The sequence below is a fragment of the Heloderma suspectum genome, chromosome 4 (assembly GCF_057233095.1).
Source record: "Heloderma suspectum isolate Gila_16-S chromosome 4, 16-S_ref, whole genome shotgun sequence".
Classification (NCBI taxonomy): Eukaryota; Metazoa; Chordata; class Lepidosauria; order Squamata; family Helodermatidae; genus Heloderma; species Heloderma suspectum.
The window spans coordinates 85,960,608-85,983,949 of NC_139461.1; the positions used below are offsets into that span (position 1 = coordinate 85,960,608).

Below are 23,342 nucleotides of genomic sequence, written 5' to 3' on the forward strand. Positions count from 1 at the left end.
AGAGTGTGGCATTAGCAAAAGGGGACAGTTCCAGAGTGCCAATCCTGCTTCGGAAGCAAATTTGGAGTCTTGTCTAAACCTGTGCACACAGCCATGTCTTAACTTAAAAAATGTTATCGCCTCCATTTCCAATCAACATTTTGAGAGGGTCCTGAAATTATATCCAGAAAATTAAAACTATGTCATCAAATATTACTGATCAGTTTCATATACACCTCTTGCAGTAGTTTTCTGAAACACACCTATGAAGCATTCACAAATAAGTTTGTATTTCTAATGTTAAATCTATTCAAATTTCTGAAATCTGAATAGGAATGGAAGGACCAGGATGGAAAAGACAACATGAATCTAGCTGTATAAGCATGCAGGACTATTGTGCTGATCACTCGAGTTTGTTAAAATATGCAATCGCATAGTTAGTGTAACTTGTTTTTCACTGTCAACAGCCTTTTTGGAATATAAAATATAGGTTCAAAACAGAGCATCGCTGCATCAAAATATATCCTAGTATGGGAAGAGAGCCTATTGCACAGGCTCACCTACATTTGAGTATTCCTATTTTTGTCTAGGCTCTTCTTTGTTCCAGTGTATTCAATTTTTGCTTGGATTTTGAACTGCTAGCCTTGTTTTCATCTAGCCTTCAGCCATCTCAGTTCTTCCTTACCGTGTAGGATTATCTATCTCAAATATTATACTTTGGATCTGTATTGAGCCTGAAGGGATCAAAGAACAAATCCTGGCCATCCTCCCTTTTATGAGGTTTACAAACACAGTTTTCATGAGAAGTAGGGAACAAAATAGTTGAGTCATCTAAATGAAGTACACAAATATATAAATGCTCAGTGGGCGGTATGGTCATATGATCAGGCCACTTAGTCATATATACATAGCAGTTCAAGAAAAGCCAAAACAATCCCAATGATATAATGCCAATGAATGAATTCAAAGTGAACTTAAAGATTCATTAAGGCTAAAATCCTAAACACACTTATTTGGGAGCAAGCTCCATGGACAAAGTAGGACTTCTAAGTAAATGTACATTGGCTAGTTCACTATTTTATTTTCCTCAAATCCAACATTATTCCTGGACTTTAGCTATCCTTGGAACATGATTTAGATCTGCTTGTCACAAACAAGCACAACAGAAAGACACTGAATATAACATAAAAACAGGGGAGAAAACATTCTTGAAGTGCCTAAAAATATTAAACCAAATGCATTTCAGAAGGTTTATTCCAGGGGCTTCCATTTGTCTTTCTATGTGTATGCTTTGACAAGCCTTTCTCATCTTTTCTCTGTAAGATTTGCTTGTCACCAGCTCTTTCTGGTGATAAGGTTGCAATCTGTCATTTCACATCATGATCAAATAAATTCTGCAGTACACAGTACATAAGTTTGCCCTTCAAGATGGTTTGTAAAATAAATCTGGCATATAAAATTGCAACCTTCACATCACACTAGTGCTTCTTCATCTGTGCTAGCTTTTTAGAGGCTTCTGGACAGAATTCAAGATACTGCTTCTAACCTAACAGTGCTTAATAAGTTGGACCCTACATACGTTATAGGCTGGTGTGTGTTTTTCCTATATCCCATAATAATGCAACTTCTTGTGCCATTATATCAAGTAAAAGCAGGAAGGACACACAAAAAAGTATTTTTCAGTAAGTTCACATATGAAGCTTTGTGTGTGAAATTTAATTTAAGTGTGTGAAATAACCAGTGCTCAAATTAGAGGAAGGGCAGAAGAGGTCCAGCCCCTATTGGCCAAGTTTGGATATGACACTAAATCATGGTTTAGCATCAGCTGAACGAGCTTAGCCTCCTCCCAGGCTCATGCACTGTCCCCTCTCCTCCTTCCACATGGAAAAGGAGGAGTTTGCAAGATTTCACTTCCACTTCTAGTTAACCATGGATTACTGTGATGTCTCAATCAGGAACTGTGGTTAACACTAACCAGAGTTAGTTTCAGCAAGCCAGCTTCTGAAAGCAGCTTGAAGTTGGCTTTTTCAAAATTAACCATAGTGTTAACCTCAGTTTGTCACACCAAACAACATGAAAAATTACAGTTAACTAAAAGCAGAAGTGAAAGCTACTGAACTCCTTCTTCCAGTCACATGGGGAAAAGGGAGCGGGGAGAGGGTCACTTCACACTTAACTATGGTTTTGCTTGATGTCCAAATGCAGCAATTGTGACTGCCTGCATAGCTACTGTTTTTAGAAGCCTACATGAATTGTCTAAAATTAGGGGTAGGTAAGGACTGGAACTTCTAGATTTCATTAACCCCCTTCCTATCCTTTCCCAATAATTCAAGCACTGGCTAAAAATCCAACAAGTTTAATATCCACAGAGGTTCTCACATTTAGGTGTGAGCTATCAAAGACGAATGAATCAAGATGAACTGTGATTGAAGGACACATGTGAATTGGTCTTACAACTAATTTCCTACAACATCCTTTCTTAAGAGGTTCATTGAAGAGGTTCATACATTTAATAGCTAAGAATGAGAGTAATATATATTTTTGTTTCACATCTCCACTGAACTGCATTTTGTCCCAAAGCTTCAGAGTTAGGGTATGTTTAAAAATCTAAATTAATCTAACTTATATGTAAATTGAATATAATTTAATATATTATCAATAGAGTTGAAAGTAAATCTGAGTTGTGAGGAAAAATATTCGCTAACAGTTACATTTATTCTCTCTCAACTCGAAGATTCAGTTCAGTTCAGTTTCTATTCAGTATAGAAAGAGAACCATCACTCAGTGCTTACCTTTCAAATCCAATTTGCCGTAGTGTTTTTTCCCATGTCAAACCTGTAGAAAAAGGGAAGAACACTCATTAAAATCGTTTTCCACTGTCGGGCAGTTTTCATTTTTTCCATTCACTTATCAACCTTCAATTGGGAGCTGCTACTTCAGCCTGATACTCACAACGCTCTTGCATCATGGAAACTGCACCGTGCCAGTCCTTTGCATGCTATTCGGTCATGGGAGAAGCCTTGGGGTCATGCCGTGGTTCATTCCCCATGCCAGCGTTAGCCACAGTTAAGCAGAATCAACACTGCTATGTGGAAGAGCCACTTCTCCTGTGTTGTCCTGGGCTTCTCATGTGGCACAAGAAGGGAGCAGCACCCATAGTGCCAGGGCAACAGGAACACCAAGTTCTGTGGAGAACTATCCAAAATATCCTCCTCTTCAATGTGACAGTTTATATGAAGCTAACCTCATAGCAAAGTAGCAGGACACTACTCCATTTACCTGTAAACCCTCATGCATTCCGTTCAAAATCGTATGATTTTGGCATCACTACTGACTCTATGTAGGATTGTAGCCACAGTTCAGCAGGTATCATTTCCCTGACTTGGTTTACTGCCTCTCAGTTTGGAAATGAAATGGGGTCTCCCAAAAGTGATGATAGTTCCTACGTATTCAGGGGACTGCCTCGGTAAGTACGTTCAAAGAAAGAGAGTTAAAAACAAACACGCAGCCCAAGCACCAGTGAGCTTCCAGGATTTACAGACTTCCATGTTTAATTTAAATAACAGCTGGATTGTTGTTGTTTTGACTGAGAAATGCACGAGTCTGCACACAAAGACTGTGGTGAATAATTATACCACAGTGAAATGTTTGTGGTGAATAATTTTATTACCTATGGAGTAGTAAGAGCAGGATCAGGTAGCTGGTCATTCTCCCTACCACCCCCAGTTCCAACATTTTCAAGTAAAACGCTTTTGTAAGAACTACAATTGGAAATAATTTTATCATAAGGAAACTTGTGAAGCCTCAAGGCCAGACCTACCATTAGGCAAAGTGAGGCAACCACCTTAGGTAGTAGATGCTGGAAAGCAACTATGGCAGTCCCCTAGCTGTTCCTCCTAAACTACTCCCACCAGCCATTCCTCTCCCTTGGAGGACAGAGCTGGGTGTTCCACATAGACTATTCTGTACCCCTAAATTAGCCTGCTGCCCACAGGATAGACACTATCTCACCGGTAGTATTGAAGTAAGATTCAACTGCCACTTTTGGGGGGAGAAAATGCATTCAGATAAAATATTATGAGAAAGATGTTAGAATTATCATTTCACACTGCATTTGGTCCAAACTTTATAGTCCTATTAAAATAATATCCTCAATTTCTTATGGTATACAGGAAACTCAGTACAAAATGATGTACCACTGGTATGTGGCTGCAGCAAGGTTAAACAAAATATTTGGGAAAGATAAATTGGAGTTCTGGAAGTGCTCAGCAGAACGTGTTTTTTTGGGGGGTTGTCCCCACTTTTGGTGGTTGTGTAATCATTTTTAAATTTGCTGGTACCAAATTCTGACCACTGTTTCTCAAGGTACTGGGGTTACCTCTAGAATGGTTCCTCTGATTGTCTTACTAGACCAGGTGAAGAATAACTGGTAGACTAGGAATATTATCTATGCAAAGCATTGGATATCTGCAGTCCTGTTTAAAGTCAAATTATTTCCAATTTAAGTATTTCACATGGCCAAGATGGGATACAATACTGGAATACAAATTGCAATTTCATTATGAATGATACAGATATTCTTCTGTATTAATTACATATTAATAAGAAAGTATTTCAAATAAATGAACAGGAATCAAAAGCATGCAGCAAGGCTAAGCATATCAGATGTACATAAGGAGGTTTCAATTAAAGCTAGAAAATAAACATGCTTGGATAAAATGAAGTCAAGTATAATGGACGCTTTGGTAACTACAGACCAACACAGTTTAAGAGAATTCTACAGTATGTGCCATTAGAAATGGATGAAGAAAGATGAGAGGTCAAAGATGCACTGAAAATTATTTATTATCTCCATCTTAAAGATACTCTGACATTGTATAAAAGAATGCTTTAGTTATCCTTTGAATGAATTAAGCCAGTTGACCCTGAAGAATTGCAAGCCTTGAAATGTGTTGACCCTAGTAAATCATGTTCAGTGCACCGTCAAGATCTCCTCTCTTTTCATCCTTTCACTGGTGCCCTCTCTTTCCTCAGTTACAATGACCCCAGTCCAGACATTTATATGTGTATGTCTGTCTAACTGATGATTGATGCTGCTTTGTACATCACCAATCATCTATTTGTGGTGACAGGAAGCCTGGAGTCAGTCTCTCCATCCAAGCCAACTATCAACACAGACAGCTTCAATAATTTGTTTAGCGCTGTGTGCGCACACCCTGATCCAGCAGTGTCTATGCAGGGGACTGATGCACAGTGTTGCCTGTGTACGTAGGTCCTAACCCCGCCCTCATGCCACCAAAGTATCAGTTTGCAAAAATCTGCTTCCATATGCAGCCCACATTTGCTTGATGAAGCAAGCAGTATTCTTTAAAGGCATGTAGACAGCATCCCTGTCTCTTCCTCTTCTGATCCATTCCTAGCCCCAAAATGCACAGGAATAATCTTGGCAGACTACTACTAACAAGCTGCAGAACATTAACAAGAATAAAACAAAAACCCCAAGGAAAACTACATTAGTTAAACTCCATGTAAACTTCTCAAAGTAAAACTTAGTCATTCTTGCCATCAGTAGAGCCTTTAGGGCCTCCTCCCATCATCATATCTGCTTCAGTTCTTGCCATTTTCTCTAGACATTTGGATTCTAGATCTGAACAGCCATTGGTTTAACTTCTCTGAGTAGGGCCATACTGAACAGGCAGAGGGGGGAAAACCCAACCCCCTAAAAGGGATCCATTGAAGCACCATGCTTCTAGTAAAATAGTAATCCCTTCTGGTTGATACATTTATATATTGCCTCATCCTACACTTTCGGAAGCTTTAAACAATTGAGAGTTTAGCAGAGGGAGACTGAATCTCCAGGAATGAAGCTATTTTGAACCAAAGTGCTACCTGAAGACATTTGGAAGTGCTAGGGGGAAAACCCTCAGTGGTCAGTGGGGAAAGGTACTATGGGTAATAAGAATTGAGATTTTAAAGTATTAGGTGAAAGGTTCAAGTCCACATCTCAATGGAAGCGCAGGAAATACTTCCTATCCCACACACACAGTCTGCTGTACCAATAGACCTCTGCACAAAATGATGTAAGAAGATTATCAAATAGAAACTATAACATTAGCTTGAAATAAGTGAACCCTGTGTAAGAAATGTGGTCTCTTTCAAACTGGAATGGGAACTAAAACTACTAGCATGTAAACTGAGAAGGCCAAATAAGTAGTTTTAAAACAACTGACTTCTGGAATGGAAGAACGTAGACAGAAGTCAATGAAATTCTGAATACTGAGGAGAAACTGTGTTAGTGCTTAAAATCAAACTGCACTACCTCAGAAAGGAGCTGAAATTAATGAAGAGGCCAACTAAAATGATGAGAGAGATAGCAATTTTTCTGTAATTAAAATTAAACCAATGGCTTAATAAAATGTTACCTGATGCAGGACAAGTGAATAGTTAAAAAAGATTTCATTTTGAAATTTCAAACTCAGGGTTGATGTACTACTGACTATATGGCTGTGGGGAAAATACAGCAGGATGGCCATCTTACTCTTTTTATTTATTTATTTTAATTTATTACTGCATTTACATAGCTGCCCCATAACAGAAGTTCCCTGGATGGCTCACAAATGTCTGTGAGTCATCAGGATGGCTACTTTCAGAGTGGAGAGCTCTCTCGACCAGGGGCATAAACAACACGGGAATTGTCATGCTAACAATAAGATCAACAATGAATGCACTCAGTATTCAAGAACATGATTTATACGTTATTTACTGTTTATATGATTCAAGTTATCCTGGGAGCATTTGTGGTTGATTTCAAATTAGGAACAATGAACACACACACACACGCGCGCGCGCACACACACACACACAGAAGAAGAAAAGAGAATCCCAAATCCGTTTTAATAGGATCTGTGCAGAGGAAGTAATAGTAGTACATAGTAGACCTTATAAAAAGCAATTTGTACACCTAATCTTCACTCTTCATATTAGCAATTTTTAAAACACTGTTTACATTGTAATCTATGCCTGAATTTATTTATTTATGTTTTATAAATCTTGGTAATATTTTCTGAAATGCATATAATTTCACAGTTTATATGTAATGCCAACTGCAACCCATTAAAATGTATTTAATATGGTTTAAAATATAGACTAAATCTCTCAATAGGATAGTGCTCTATAGGATAATGCCCACTGGGAGAGAAGAGGCATAAAAATTCAAGATAATTTTTGTTTAAAGTTTATGAACTTCTACAAACAATGAGTTGCAAATTCATCAAGCCAAACCTATTCCTTGTCATAGCTGCTGCTGTAGAAGTGGAAACACGCACTAACATATATGGCAGCATGGCCCAATTAGGTAGGGCAGAACTGTCTTAGCTCTGCCGTACTCATAACTATGTATGTTAAAACCACCCGGAAACATCATTTGGTGGTGCAATCTTATGTCAGTACTTGAGGAAGGGGCCCACACTGATAGTCCTTACAAAATGACTTAGAATAGTCTGTACTGTCTGTATATTTGTGAGATATCCCTGAAATACTACAGAAAAGTAGTGCACTGCAGACATTAAGCCTTTTTCTGATTTGGGCTACACTTCCAAGATTTTCCAAGTGAAAATTAGTAGCTTAGGAGAGAAGGACTAACTTTCGTGTGATGTCCCTCAAGATATCTATAGAAATGTTTGTATTGCACAGGGGTGGGCAACTTTGGAGGGCTGCAGGGTGCATGGGACTCCCAGAACCCTCTGGGGGCCATACTCCACCCCCTAACTGGGAGTGGCCATGCTGCAACCAGAAGTAGCTGCACATTTGCATTCCCAGCAGAACCGCGCTCCCGTCCTCCTTGGAGGTGAGCAGGATTCTGCACATGCTCCCCACATCCCTTGTTTGCCAGCAGAATTCCTGGGAATCTGTTGTGGCAACAGTGCAGGCCACACTGCAGAGACAGGGGACCAGGTGAGGGCTGCAAAACTCCCCTTGGTGGGCCCGCATGTTGCCTGCCCCTGCTATAGCATTACTATCTCTGTGTATGTGAGGAGCCTCAAGTGCTGGCAGGAGGACTAACTCTTCATCTGATAGGTTGAGATCTCCCCTTTCTCACCAGTCCCAACCCCACGAATCCTGGGAATTGGAAAAGAGTAAAAGTAAGAGCTAAGTGTGTAGTGTGTAGCCATGTGTGCTTACAACACAGTACATAAAAAGATAACCCCAAGCTGCACGCTACGTTATTAGTGTACTGTGTAGTTTGGCTCTAAGTTCTCCAACGTTCTTTGCCTCTCCTTGGAATACTTTCTATGGAACATGGGGATGGCGCATGCTGGTTTGCATGTCAGATGAAGCTACCCTGTAAGTTACTTTGGGCACAATCTGATGCATGTTTAGGCAGAAAAAAGTCCAACAACTCCCAGTATGTTTACAGATCTTTCTGTGTAAAACATGCATAGGATTGCACCCTAAGTCTGTCTTAGGTATTATACAGATCAGTTAATGGATTTTATTTCTTTTAATGCAGCTTCATATTTCTTCCATTCTGTTATACTGATTAAATAAATCTGTTCTTTTAATTGGAGAGCTCTGGAGCTGATCAGTTGTTTTGCCTGGCTTCAAGATTTGCCTGCCTACCCACTTTTGCCTAGCAGCTATTTGCCCATGCTTCAAGTTAAGATCAGGCAAACAGGATGAAAAGGATTGAGTCTGACTGGTGGAGAAGGATTTTTTCCTTACACACAAGAAATCCTATAGCTTTGAAGTTCCTTTGGCTTCAAAGGTGGGGAATCTTGGAGGTAGTGGCAGCTACTGATCATAAAGAGGCACATCTCCCCTGAGAGCCTGTTCGTCACAGTGACAGTTATACATTATTGAAAAATAGGTAAGTCCCCCCACTTCCAAAGAAGCATTCAAGGGAGAGTGGCACTGCACTGCATGAACCTCAAAGTGACTGTTCCCTAGTAATTAAAATGCCATATATGAGAAAAGGTAAAACAATCCGCCAAGTGGGAGAGGGCCCTTTGTCTCTCGTGGCTAGAAGATTGGGAAATTACAGCTGCAGTATGTCAAAGAGATATATAACTAGCGACAGAATAAGTATCTGTTTGCCTCCACAAGCTTCCTTGTACTGAAACAAAACAAAGAAGAGCCTTCCTAATTCAGGCAAGGCAAAATAAATTAGTAAATATAACTATGGATATTTAAAGGTTCACTAGTCTGTAATCAAATCTCACATTTCTACATTAAATTGGGATTCATGTCAGAATTATCCATTTGACTTCTAGACGGAATGTTACCCTGTTTACTCAGAGATAAGCACTACTGTTAATGGGGGTTAGCATTACAAATACACAGACAAAAGTGTATGGTATGACAATCTGGCAGAATAATTTTGCACAAATGAAACTCAACCAAAGTTTACAATATCAAATGTATTATCATTATCAGAATTACATTTTTCTTCCCTGACACCACTGAAAAAGTAACCATGTTCTTGGTGACACTCCTATTGACATCTTCTACCTAAACAGTGCAGCAATCTTATGTATACTTACCTTGCAGTAAGCCCCATTGAACACAGTGGGACTTCTCCATACAGAAGCATAGGACCAGGCTGTTTATATGTTTAGGGCTGCTGCCTTAATTGGGGTCTATTTGATTAGGAAGGTTTCTTTTCTAAATGTATGGAAATGCTACAGAAATGTCTATGGTACTCCAAGTTTTAATCTGTGGGCCAAACCTGATGCAAAGTTAACTGTGAATGCAATTAATGTGCTTTTTTTGTTACGTAAATAGCAGCCTGACAAAAAATTCCCTGTCTGAGGCTGCTATTTAAATTTTAGAGGAAAATTTGACATCACTGGGGCCTTCTGTTGAAATGCTAGTAGCAGCTTAGGGAGGTAAATTTTGTCAAGGCTATGGCAGAGAGAGAAAGAATTAATCTCCTTCTCACCATGTCCCACAGTCACAAGGCGTATTAGTCTTCCCAAGATTGCAATTTACATTACAAAAAACAAGCATGTTAACTGCATTAAAATTAACAAGCATGTTAATCTGCAGATAATGAATTAGAATCCAATGTCAAATTCCTGGCATATGTACAGATTAAATATTGATAATTCAGTAACTATTAGGACCATGGTAGGAAGTGGGGTTGGGGGTAGGGGAGAGAAAAGAACACAGGCGACGCAACTTCCAAGGCAAGAGAAAAAGAGAACATTCAAATCACTGGACCATTTATTAAAACACTTGGGGAACTGCTATTTTAAACGCTGAAGTACTTCTGGCAGGTTTATGTCTTTACATGTAGATGGATTTTGCATCAGGAGTTGGAAATTGCAAGAGCCCCAGTTCCCATTTCATAATGCAAACTTTACAGCTCATAAACCATTGGTAGATTTATAACAGAGGAGCTCTCTTTGGAAAGTCTACTGCATCCTGTTCTCCTGGGATGATTTTAGTAATATTTTTTAATGGAAAGCAAAAGCCCAATGAACCTACAGAAGCCAGTCTCTCTCAGCAGAAAGACTGTACGTTTGAGACCCAGATACAGAAATTCTCAATCACAGATCTGCAAAAATCACAAGGGTGGCCCACTGCTTTCCAAAGAAAGGTTTACTAGGTGTGTGAAAAGCACAGTTGTGGGAGTAGAGACCAGAAAATGAGTCACGTTTCTGCTACAGACCCTTTGGCATTTTGTAAACTATCAGAGTATCACATGACAAAAAGAGAATCTTCACCACAGTGCAATAGCTGATTTCCAGATCATGAAAGCAAGTTGAGTAACTGGACAAATAAAAGACAATGATGAATATACAATCACTTCTACATAAGCCATCACTACAAAATACATAACAAATAGCTACATTGAAGGGGCCATTTCTCTCAGTTTCCATTGTTCTAAAATGTGTTATATTTAAATGCTGGCAAAACTACAAACAGAACTACAATAGCTTCATATCCTCCTTGGTCTCTGATCCAAAGGATGGATACTTGGAAATAAGCTCCATTGAAATAATTGGGATTTATTTCCAAGTAAATGCTCCATTGAAATAATTGGGATTTATTTCCAAGTAAATGTGTTTGTCAAGATGTCTGTTCTAGTCTTTCAATACAGCACAACAGTTCAACAGACCATTACTCAGGCACTGAAACTTGTATTTCCATCTATATTTGTTTTATTTCATTCTGTTCACACTCCAGTTTAACTGCTAAATATAATACAAAATATCAAATCAGTTTTGGTCACAGTGCAATATAAAGCTCACAGAAGCCCCTTGATTTCATCAAACACTAAACAATTCAGATGTATGACAAACCAAAGTTTGTAATTATGAGAGAGCACAGCGCTAAACCTCAGGGTAGTGTATTTCTTCTTCCCTCGTACGTGATAGGAAGGGATTAGAAGTTTCTACTTCTAGTATATGACAAACTAGGGTCCTAAACCACAGTTTGATCCTGGTTTGCGGGCAAATTATCATTTGCCACATTTGGATCAAAACAAAAAGAAAGTTTGCTTCTAGCTTCTAGGTGCACAGAGGAAGAGGAAAGTGAAGGACGAAGTTGAGCCCAAGCTCGCCACTACTTGTCACAACAAACCATGGTTTGTCATTATCTCTGAACTGAACCTCTGACTCAGTTTGGATGCAATACTAATCCATTGTTTGTTTACCTTAACTCTGGCTTTTATGTACATCTGAACCCAACCAGGGTCATAAACTATTATTTGTTCGGGGCCAAGAAACCAGGATTGTAAACCACAGTCTGAGGTGTGTGAATCTCCGTTTGTATTAACTGTGGTTTGTCATTACAGACATACTCAATATCCTGGTTTAATCCTAGCGTGTTCTGGCACTCTACCGCCACTGCCCACCTGACAAGAGGTCAGAAACACAACTGCAGGACAGCTCCACAGCAGCCTTGCAAGGGGAAACAGTTTTTAAAGGATCATGGGCACTTTCCCCCTTTTCTAACAAGGGGTTTGTTAAAGGTACATCTCTGCTCTTAGCAAGTTATACCAAGTTATACCAACAGATGCAACAACTCCGTTTAGTTAAGTTTAGCATTTAGATAACACACACCGTTTTAGGTTTAGAGTTTCTTCCATCATACTGGACAAATCAACTACTCTCTCTTTGTCCTATCTCTCTTGCTTGCATAATTGGAACAGCAACAATAATCTAACAGTGTAAAATGACAACAAATAAGAAATAACACATTACTCACCATAGCCCTAAAAGTATTCCAAACTCAAATTTCCAAAACATATGTCCACTGCATCTACAAAACAGCTGGTTAGCTAGAGCAAAAAAGTACCGCTTCAGACTGGTTAAAAAAATAAAATAGAAGTATTAAGTATAAGCATCTTTTCTGTTTAGTTTATTGACATCAATCCATTTTTAATTGCAGCAAAGTATACACACTACTGCAGTAACTATGCAATCTTACCAATCTGGAGGAAGAGAACTTAATTGAATTTAGGGAGTTTGCTTATAGTGACTATTTTCTCATTACCATTATCAATTTAGATCTGCTCCTCTCACATGTGCCTTAGTTACCTCTCATGCTGATACTGTAACACTCTCTACATGGGCTGCTTTTGAAGTGTTTGGAAATGTCAGGTGATTTAGAATGCTGCATCCAGACTATTGACTGGAGCCACTTACAGGGAGCATGTGATGTGACTGCCACATTACAACAGCTTCACTAGCTACTAATCCGTTTCTGGGCACAATTCAAAGTGCTGGTTGTGACTTACAAGGCATGGAACCAGGTTATCTGAAAGACCACATTATTTCATACCAACCTGGAGGGGTATTAAGATCCTTGGAGGAACCTCTTCTTTCTGTACCACCATCTAAAGCATATGTGGTGAGAACTAGAACTCCTTGCCAAGCAGCACCGGCACCAGCTCTCCCGCTGCCACTGCCCCGTGCCTCCCGCTATCACACCGCATCTTGTACCCCACCCTTTGGAGACTTGCATCAACTAGAGAAAGTGGCCAGTGCAGATCTTCCGAGAGTCAGCCAGGAGCAAATACATGGCCCTTCCTCAGAGCCAAACACTGCGGGAGGGGTGCCCCAGGAGATCACGCTCGGCTGCTCCGGACAGCCCCACTGGCCCTGCTCTCCCACTGCAGCAAATGCCACAGTGGGAGAGCAGGCAGCACAGCTTTCTGAAGCGCCTGCTGTAGTGTCGCCAGGTGGGCAGCATCTCAGGAGAGCCACACCAGCCCCGGTCTCCCACTATGGCAAATGCCACAGCACGAGAATGGCAGTGGGGCTGGTGCACCAGTGGTGGGCCCTCCTGGCAGAGGTGGGGGATTCACCCTGCCCCATGGGAGAGCTGGTCCTCTTGCCAAGAGAGACCCTAGCTAGCTCTAGCCCTGTCTTTGATTACCTTTCTGCAGTGGGCAGAGACATTTTTAGTTAGACAGAACTTTCATCCATAAACTGACTTGGGAATATGTTGCACTTGGTTTTTACTGGTTGTTTTGACTGATTTTATTGTTTTCCTGCCTTGGTTTTATTGGGGAAGGCGTCACTTTGTCTTTTATTGTGGTTTTATGGCATTTTATTACATGTTATTGTATTAGTTAACAACAATTATACAGTCTTGAGTACCATTTGGTGGAAAGGCAAGATACCACTTTAAAAAATACAGAAATAAATTGGCAAGCAGTTGCTCTTTTCAAAATATATAAATGAAGTACTATTTTTTTAAAATAAAAAATAAAAAAATCAAGCTAGCAATCCCAGTCTGGCTTTGCTTACTAAAATACTTCGATAACACACATATTGGGACAATTATTCTGCAGATATTAGTGGGCATTACCAGCTTAAGTACATTTAAAGCTGCAATCTTATGTATACTTATCATATCTGGGAGTAAGCCCCACTGCCACAGTGGTCCTGATTTCCAAGTAATTCCAGTGCACAGAATTGGATTGATTTCAGTGGAAATTACACGTGTGCTTTTCTCTGTGTCCTTGACATTACATGCTTAAGTTTAACTGCTTCATTCCCAGTATTTCCTGATAAATGATACCAGTATGTATTTTATTGCTAATAGTGAAAAATATCATTATATATATTAACTTAACTATAGAGGTAAATCAATTCAGCAAGGAAGGAAGGTGGTTTTGTATCAGGTTCAAATGATTCTGTTCTAGGAAATGTACTGCACACTTTAAAAGTTGGCTTCCAGTTGAGAAAAATAACCACCACCACCACCATCCCCCCAGTAAGATTTCTTTCAGTTCCTGCCAGATGTTAAAAAGTCTAAATTAATAATAAAGCAGGATATGAGCTCTATGTTTACCTTATGCTTGCCCTTTTAACAGAAACAAAGCAGAAATTTCTATCTTAATATTCATAGTCTAGCAAACAGTACCTTGAACTTTACTAAAAGGAAAAAATCTGACCCTCTAAAAACACTACTGACCTTCTAATAATATTTTCATAAACATGGAAAGTGACCTTTTTGGTTTAAGAACAATGACCATGTTCAAAAGACAAAAAAGGAAGAAGCTCCAAAACTAGTCATGCAAGTAGTTATCTTTCCAGATATGGATGATGTATTCATGGTAGCTATGCTATAGAACCGAGCCCCAATCAAGCTGGGAACCTCTTAATGTAAATTCCAGTTTTCTAGATCAAGAGTGCATCTTGTTACCACCAGTTTGTAAAATTCCCTGCAGTTCAGAACACAGCCGATGGTACAAATTCGTAAATATCACTCAGTGATTATTACTATACTGCATGGATATTTAAAGGGAATGTAAATCAATCATAAGAAACAAAAGGGAATTACCACCACCACCATCATTATGCCCTGCCTGTGAGTTCCTGAGATGCAGAGAGTTGGACTACAGAGGCTTTGGTCTAATGCACAACTTCATATCCGTATTGTAAGTTGTTGACATAGAAGACCTGGACATGTTCTCAGTTCCAAGAAAATTTAGACTATTCATACCTGGCCTATCAAGTTAGCCTTAGAAAAGGGCAAAAGTAAAATAAAAATGAAAGTGCATGCATGCAAATGAGAATGCCTAACTTGCAGGCTAGACCTGGGACTCTCAGGTAAGTTTCAGCACAGGATCTGCTATGTCCTTTAATGTGGCCAACTGACTTAGATCATAACATATTTAATACAGCAGCTTTCGTACCACTATATTCTTAAATCGTTTCTTCAAAATGCTTATGACAACATTCCACCCTTAAAGGCCTCCTAAAAAATAATTTAAAATAAAAGATAAATAAACAAATAACTAAATTCAAAGAAATTAGTGACATTTAAAGTAAAACAAAACTTTCAACACTACCACATCAAAGGCAACTTTAAAAAAGAAAAAGAAAAAAAGAGGATTACCTTAAAGCGTGTTTCACAGATGCAAGAATCTCCTGAAGACCAAGGGAATAATACACATTGCATTTCGAATGTGACCAGTGACTGAACTTCATTTCCAATGGCCAAATATTTCTGAAAAACTGCTACCAACAATATGTTTTTCAAAGTGAAAGCAATGAATGCTGGTGAGCAGCTGCATCATACTCCTAGGCAGTGGTTCAAACAGTGAATAGTCAAGATTTTGAATTAGCTGTTCAGGTTTTAATACTTAACATGCACAGCAATTCATTGGCTGTATCCCATTCCAACTTCTCAAAAAATGAGTAAGGGGAGCAGTTTCATGTGAACCAGAATCAAAAATATTACCTTGGGAATCCACATGTGCACCAATCCAGCATTTGGGAAAGGATTCAAGGTATTCATTTCAATGTGACAATGAGAACAAGAGACATTAAATATAACTATAGCTCTTCTTGACTGGCTTATTTGGACACTCCTACACATAAGGTGTTACAAGGAACCCTAATGGGGCATAAAAATGTAAAGCTTCCCCCCCCCCATCCTGCATCTTGTCCAACTTCATACTCCACATCTTCACTTGGATATTTCAAGCCACCAAGAGGTGGAGCACACATGCCGCACCACACATATTTAATGACAGGATTTCACTAAAAGGGCACTGAGGTTGGTTAAGCACCAATTGAAGTGAACACAAGGGGAAAGTATCACAAATAGCCAAGCTATTTGGGGTATAAATTAATCCAATCTAATGAAAACTCTTATTTAACCATACAGTAGCTACTTTATGTTGACACAATAGTGAACAGATGGAGGTGTTTAACAATCCACTACATATTTACACCCCTCAAAATGTTTTGAGTTGAAATAAAAGGTGCATGACTAAATTGAGAACCCACAGGAATTAACACTGGAAGTCATTACAGACTCCCCAATGTCATCCCTATACTATCAACAATAATCTTTTAAATGATTTCCTGTTCTTTTATTTTATTGTCAAATGCATCTTATTGACTTAGCTGGAGTCTATGGGTTACATCCAGATTTAGGCACATAGAACTGGGTTAGTGGACTTCCCTGCCCCCTCCTCTCCATGGCAGCCCCTTGAAAATGCTACACAGAGGCTCAAGGGACCCTGCTGATGGGGTGAGCTGTGGTGCGGGGGTGAGGGGGGATCTCTGGAAACCAGACAGAGGCCCCTTCTGTGAGCTGAGCCCTTCTATCCATGGAGACAGATCCTGGATCCAACCCTGTATGTCCCCAATATCAGATTAATACTTTTTACAAGTGTTAATCTGAATCATGAATTCAAGGATTAACTTGAATTATTCTTCCTATTATGTCATTAAACTACATAAACCCTGAACACAACCTTTTCTTTTCCTTTGCTCTATCCATCAATCACTCAAACATAGCAGAGTGGAAAATGCCTACTCAATTATGCAGCAAGTCACATATGGACATAAAATCATTATATATCACTTTGCATTCATATGGTCACATTACCATGGAATGCACATTCAGAGTTTGTTGGTCACAGCTACTCCTGGTTCAACATTTCTGCTTTTTAAGACCCCACAGGATGGTGCAGCAGTTTAAGACAAATCTAAAATGTCATAGCACACAAACTTGCCGCTTTAACCAGTGAGTAGACTCAAATTTCAACAGATTAAGTCAAAGAGTAAAGTGACTTGCCATTATTCTTTAAAACATAGACTTCAGCTAAGGAATCAAAACTAGTTTTAATGCCCCCTCAAATTCTTATTTCCACCTGTAGGGTGTGGTGGTCTAGTGTTTTAACTACACACAGCTGTGACATAAAACATATGTTTCCACAAGACCTACTATTATATATTTTATTTCCATGTCTGGGATTCTTTGCTTCAGTGTTTATATAAAGGAGTTAAAAATTATGCGTCAAAGTAGATTTTTATACAACTAGTTGTGGATGAAAAGTACTCTCCAATACTGCAATGGTATCCCCATGGGTGTACAAGCAAAAGAACAGAAGCAAATATTTATACTTAGAGGCACCATTTTTTTTTGTAATCCGCAGCATACTTATTTTAAGAAGAATAGCTTTAGTAATTTGTTGCACATTTAAGGCTGCAATCCTAAAACCTTCAATGGGGAGTGAGCTTCACTGAACACAGTGGGTGTTACATCTGAGTAAACAGGAATAGGATTTACTTTGTGAGTACTCCAACAGTTACATAAATCTTGAGTATCAAAGCATTTTGTGCTCATCAACATCTGAGATTATGACAGGATTTTAGTCACTGACTTCAAGGTGACATACTGAGAATGGCAAAGAATATCTTCTAAAACTCTATCAAGGTATATGCTCCTTTGCTCAACATTTGATGAATGGCCTCATTCATTACAGAATGAACTTTTTAATGTTATTGCACTACCACTTTGAATACCAGCCTGCCCATTTTCAAGTTTGAAGCTGATCAGGTTACTCCATTAGTACTGGTTATTAAGCTGTAGAACTTTCACTAGTAGCATCCAGCTGCAAAAATTTACCCTTAGGTTGCTAACTCTCAAATATTGGAACAAATTTGTCATTTTGTTAAAGTTAATGTGTTTAAAAATCAGATGCCAGTTTTTTAAAAAGTCACTACTGCAAACCAATATTAACAAGGGGTGGGGGGAATCAAACACAATGCATATGCTTTAACTTCAAATTAGTTCCAAATGAAAGAGGCATGTGCAGCTTCAGACGAAAGCATTCTTCATGACAGAGACCCTTTCAGAGAAAGGTACCTAAGAGGAATTCTTGCTGTTATTTATATTTTGATTGGGTTTTTTAAAATTTTGCTATATAACTGTATAAGCCTCCTTCCCCCACTAAGACAAGGATATCACACCCCATTTTCCTAGACTTGCCTCTCTTCTTTGCGGGTGTGAAATTTACATTTTAATGGCAAATTAAAATCCAGAAATATATAAGAGAATCATCAGGATTTTGTAACAGCAGGAAGAACAAAGCCCCCCCCCCTTCTCCCCTTCCATGATTTCTGCGGGCTACCCATAATGTGAATTTATCATTTGCAGTTGGTAGGGTTGCCCTCTTCCTCTCACAAGTGGCCCACTCTTGTGCCTTTAATAGCAGTTTGACACAAAGAAGATAAAGGGTGAAAACTTTTATCTTTTATTTAATAATAAAAGATTATTTTATCTTCATGCCAGAAAAATCACCACGTGTGAAGCTGCTGTTAAAGACCCAACAGTAGGAAGAAAGAAGCAGCAACCCTATATGGTTAGCAGCACAGGGAGAGGAAGGCGGGGTAGAGAGTCTCCACGTTTACTAAAGAATCCTGGGACCTGGTACAGAATGGCATCAGCGCTTGAATCTACTGCAAGAGCAATGCACACATAGGCCACCATACTTAGCATGATATGCATGAGCAGGAATGTTCACATGATCTATCAGGGTTGTGGCGCATGCCAGCAGCCATTTTGAATATTCAAACTGTGGCAGATGCCATGGCTTATTGTGTCATTTGAGCCCGGTGACGGTGGGTTGTTGGCTTGGTTAACAAACCACCCACAACCCTAAAACAGTCCATGGGTTGTGGGTGGTTTGTTAACCACACCAACAACCTACCCTTGCCAGGGTCAGATGACATGATAAGCCATGTCTTGAAAATTTAAACTGGCCACCAGGACACACTGCAACCCACTGTGGCTTAAGTAAGCCATGATGGGCTGCAGTGATTGTGTGAACCAGCCCATACTCAACCATGAGTGTGGGCTGTCGTGTTTTGTGAACCCAGTCAGTGTGGTTAACAATAACAAGCTGACTTCAAACTGTGGTTTCTGAAGCTGGCTTCTTGAAATTAACCATAGTTAATATTAACCTTAATTCCAGCTCTAGACCACACAGCAACCTGTGATTAACTAAGGCCACATCTACATGGAGACACCTTCCAATGTGATTCTGTTTACAACCGTGTTTTCATGAAATGGATTTGCTCCTCCCATGGCACACGCAGCCAATTAAAGAGGGATATCAAAAACAGACAAACCACTTTTGCATGGTAGACTGTGGGTGGAGTCTCGCAGCATCAACAAGCTTCCTAAAAACAAAAATACCATAGGCTCCCCCACCCCCATTCTCTCAGCCCCGCTCTTAAGTCCAGTGGAAGTCAATGCCTGAATTGAGGAGAAGAGAAAGTGTGTGTGTGTGCACCTGTGCGTACCTTCCTCTCTCCCAGCGGCCCCGAGCAGCATGCTCAGCAAAAGTAGCTGAGCCATGGGGGCAGAGAGGGCAGCACGATGGAGGATCCATGGCGCCCCTCTCCCCGCATCCCAGACTCCACAGAGGCCCTTCTCTGGAAAGAGGAGCATTCAGCAGTCCCCCAGGCCAGCCCCCCCCCCCCCAGTTCTTCTTGCATGTAAAAGGCAGTAAGCACAGGGTTTCTTTTGAGAAAACAAAGCACCATCATTTGCAGGTGTGCACCTCTAGAGAAGCAAGTGGGAGGGCTTCCCACCCCTCTCTCTGCTTCTTGATCTTAAGTGCAGTGGAAGTCAAAGGGAACTACATCAGGGGAGACATGTTTAATGGGCTGGTAAGGCTCATTTAGGGAAGACAAAGCACATTCATGTGCTGGTGCGCAGCTCCAGAAAAGCGCTTATGCCACAACTTTCCCTTCCTACCATCAGCACTGCTCCCCAAAGCCAGCCGAAGGCAGTATCACTAGTTGAAGTCACAGAGACTCCCAAACTGCACTGAAACCAGCACAATGGGAAAATCCGTCACAAAACGACATTGCAAAAATGCAGGTTTTCCAGCATGAAACCCACAGTTGCTGCAGAGAGGAGGGAACATCATATGCCACAAACGCCTGTGAGGCACAGCAGAACTGGAGTAAATCCCCCATGTAGATGGGGCCTAAAAGTAGAAGCAAAAGCTTCCAAACTCCTCCTCTTGCCTATGTAGGCTTGCTGCAGTTCATTCTTGCTCATGCACAGCACTGGGAAAGCTGGTCTTATCTCTGATGAGTGACAGGAGATAAGAGTGGGTTTTCCTCTTCTCACGATAGAGAAAGCCTGCCATTCTCTAGTGCTGGGAGAAGGGGCATGGTTAGGAACGGGGTGGCGCCTCGGAAAAGCTGTGGGAACTGGGAGGGATCCCCCACAGCACAGAGGTTTCCCATCCATGTGCTAAACCTGGTTTAGCAAGGCGTGCAAACATGGCCATGGAATCTTCCCCCGCTGATGGAGTTTAATTGGTATGAGGCCATCAGACACAAATTACAAACACTCCCCTTCCATTCACATGTTAAAGAAACTGCAGAACTGCTTCTCATTTTATATTTACCATGTGAAAGTAGAAAGAAGCTGTAGGTACCCATGTAGAATCAGTGTAGCTTATTTAGATCAACCCTCCACAAAACCAACCTTCAATAACCGTTGTAACATTTTTATCTTCAAGTGCCATTAAAGAGATAATTCAGCTGTATTTTACCACCACATATACTTGAACCTTTTGCTGTTTTGTATACTTTTGGAGAGTCACAACTCTGCAAGTGTCAGGGTTATATCTGAGCTCATAGAGTCCCAAAGCAGCTCTGATTCTGAGGAAGAGAGGCAACTCGTGGGGGAGGAACTCCCTCAGACTTCAGAGGCGCAGCTGGAGGGGGAGCCCCCCCCTATCCCTGGGAGTGACAGCAAACCAGGCGTGGAAAGGGAGGGACAACTTGAACTTTTAGACGCGAGGCACAGACGCAGGCACAAGCGAGAGATCGCAGGGGCCGAGCTTCAGCACCCAGCCCGATTGGCTCGACGTCAACAGCTGCACCCAGAAGCATCACGGGAGAGGGGGAGATCTTCTCCTCCCATCCCTTAAGTTCAGAGAATTGCTGCCCTTTTCCCAAACAGAGATCAACTGACATACTTTCCCTTTAAACCCCTAGATGGCTGTTCCTTTGTAGTTCTGAGTCTCTAGCAATTAGCATATGTAATTAGTGGAGGACAGGAAGGCCTGGCGTGCTATGGTCCATGGGGTCACGAAGAGTCGGACACGACTTAACGACTGAACAACAACAACGCCTCATTAGAGTAAATGGAATTAAAGCCTTGGAAAGCAGCCCTTTTGTCTGAGTGTTGATTTGGCTATTGGAGTATCCAGTAGGCAACAGGGGAACCTTGACAGCAAGCTAGCCAAGACGACAACTCCACACACGCCCAAAACACACGCGCGCGCGCGCACGCACGCACACACACTCATTTCCTTTTATAACAGTCAATTAAACAATTTTTTTTTCAAAACACTGTGTAGTGAACATGCATCTTAATTTTAGCTATCGTAGTAAACATATCTACTTTGTAGACTGGAGAATACAAGAAATCTGTCTCCATGCTACTATACTGCCAGGTGGCAAATCTTCCTCTTCCTCCCTCCTATGTCATCTTCCTGAAATGCATTGTAATTTCAAATATGTTTTTATTAGCCTTGGTGTGCTGTCTGAAATGTTGGCTAAAATCTCTAATCTGTGAAAGATACCAAAGCAAGGAAGTTAATCAGATATACATCTGCATTAAACAAAACTAGAATGTTGAATTAGTTCCTCCACCATCTGGCAAATGTCAAAGATGTATCTGCACATGTATTTTGTGTCATTCTAGATAACAATACAATGACATCATACATCCTTTTCACAACTTCCTTATGTTCCTGCTATACTAATGTCTGTACAATTTTCTGAAAGGAAAAGAAATGGTTTTCAAACAACAACAAAAATGCTAATAATTAATTAGTCATTGAAAGACAGAAACACATGTCCACTGTACAAACCTCAGTGTCAATGAAATACAGCTAGATGATAATTTCCACACATTGTATATAGTATAAACAAAATACAATTTAATGCTTGTGGTCTGATGCAATGATAAGCTAGGGTTCCATGCTCATGCATGCTGCCCAATCACTCCTGCTTGGTTCCTCTTGCAAGCAGGAGCCGCTAAAGAAACCACATACCCTCCATTCGTGGTTTGTTTATTGTGACAACCAAACCAGGAACTCTGGCTTGTCTCTCTCCAAACAAACCAGAGAGTCATAAGCCAACAACCAATACTGGCGTACGACTCTGGCTTGTTTGAGGACAGACAAACCAGAATTCCCAGTCACAATAAACAAACCACAGACAGAGGGTCCGTGGTTTGTTTAGTCGCTTGCAGGAGGAGTCAAGCAGGCGCAAACGGGCAGCATGTATGCATGAGCCTGCAGCTTGTTCCCAAAAAACAGGGTTCCCTGAAACCATGACTTATTGTGATATATGAACCAGGTATAGTTAAGTACGAGTGGGGATTTTTAGAAAGACAAGTAGGAATGAAATACTCGAATGTGGGTGATCAGTGCCATTCTTTCAAGGGAGAATACCATCACCAGTGTTTATTTGTGTGGTTTTCCACAAGACTATGCCCAACATAGCTCACAAGTTATCAAATGAACAGCAATATAATGATTCAAAAGATACAACAGGAACAATTACAATAACCATGGTATCAATAGCTAAATGCATAATAACAATACAAAGCTACTGACCTAATCAACAACATAGCACTAAACAAAGCAGAACACATAAATAAAAATACAATACATACAATTAGATTTCCACAATTAACCTACCAACTTTGGTTGGTAGCCCCACCTCTCAGTTGTGGCAGTCGTCCTTGCAGGTCTCACTTGAATCACCTCTGTCAGTCCCACCCCATCTCTCAGCTAAGGAGGTAAAGACTGCCATTCCTCCTTCAAGACCCACATACAGTCACTGTTTTGACATTATTCAGTCTCTCTCCACCAAGCCCCTTCTACCAATGGCTTCAAGCAGCAGGTTTTATCAGGCTCCGATATGGTCCCTGGCTACCATACTAGTCCAGTTGATATTCTGCCCATGTGGTTCAGCTTCCAGGCATATCATAGCTATGGATGTCCCAAAGGTCTAGGTGTTGCTGGTATGGTTTTCAAACAAACATGGAACCCAGCTATATGGGCAGAACTC

The 23,342-nt window shown here is 40.4% G+C and overlaps 1 protein-coding gene across 1 annotated transcript in view; it reads right to left on the bottom strand.

Annotated features, from left to right (window-relative positions):
- PIEZO2 (piezo type mechanosensitive ion channel component 2) overlaps positions 1-23,342 on the bottom strand; it is a 373,451-nt gene that overhangs the window by 191,204 nt on the left and 158,905 nt on the right. Inside the window, exon 4 of the mRNA XM_084849861.1 lies at positions 2,772-2,814. Within this exon, the coding sequence (XP_084705987.1) occupies positions 2,772-2,814 (43 nt within the window). The remainder of the gene's footprint in view (positions 1-2,771; positions 2,815-23,342) is intronic.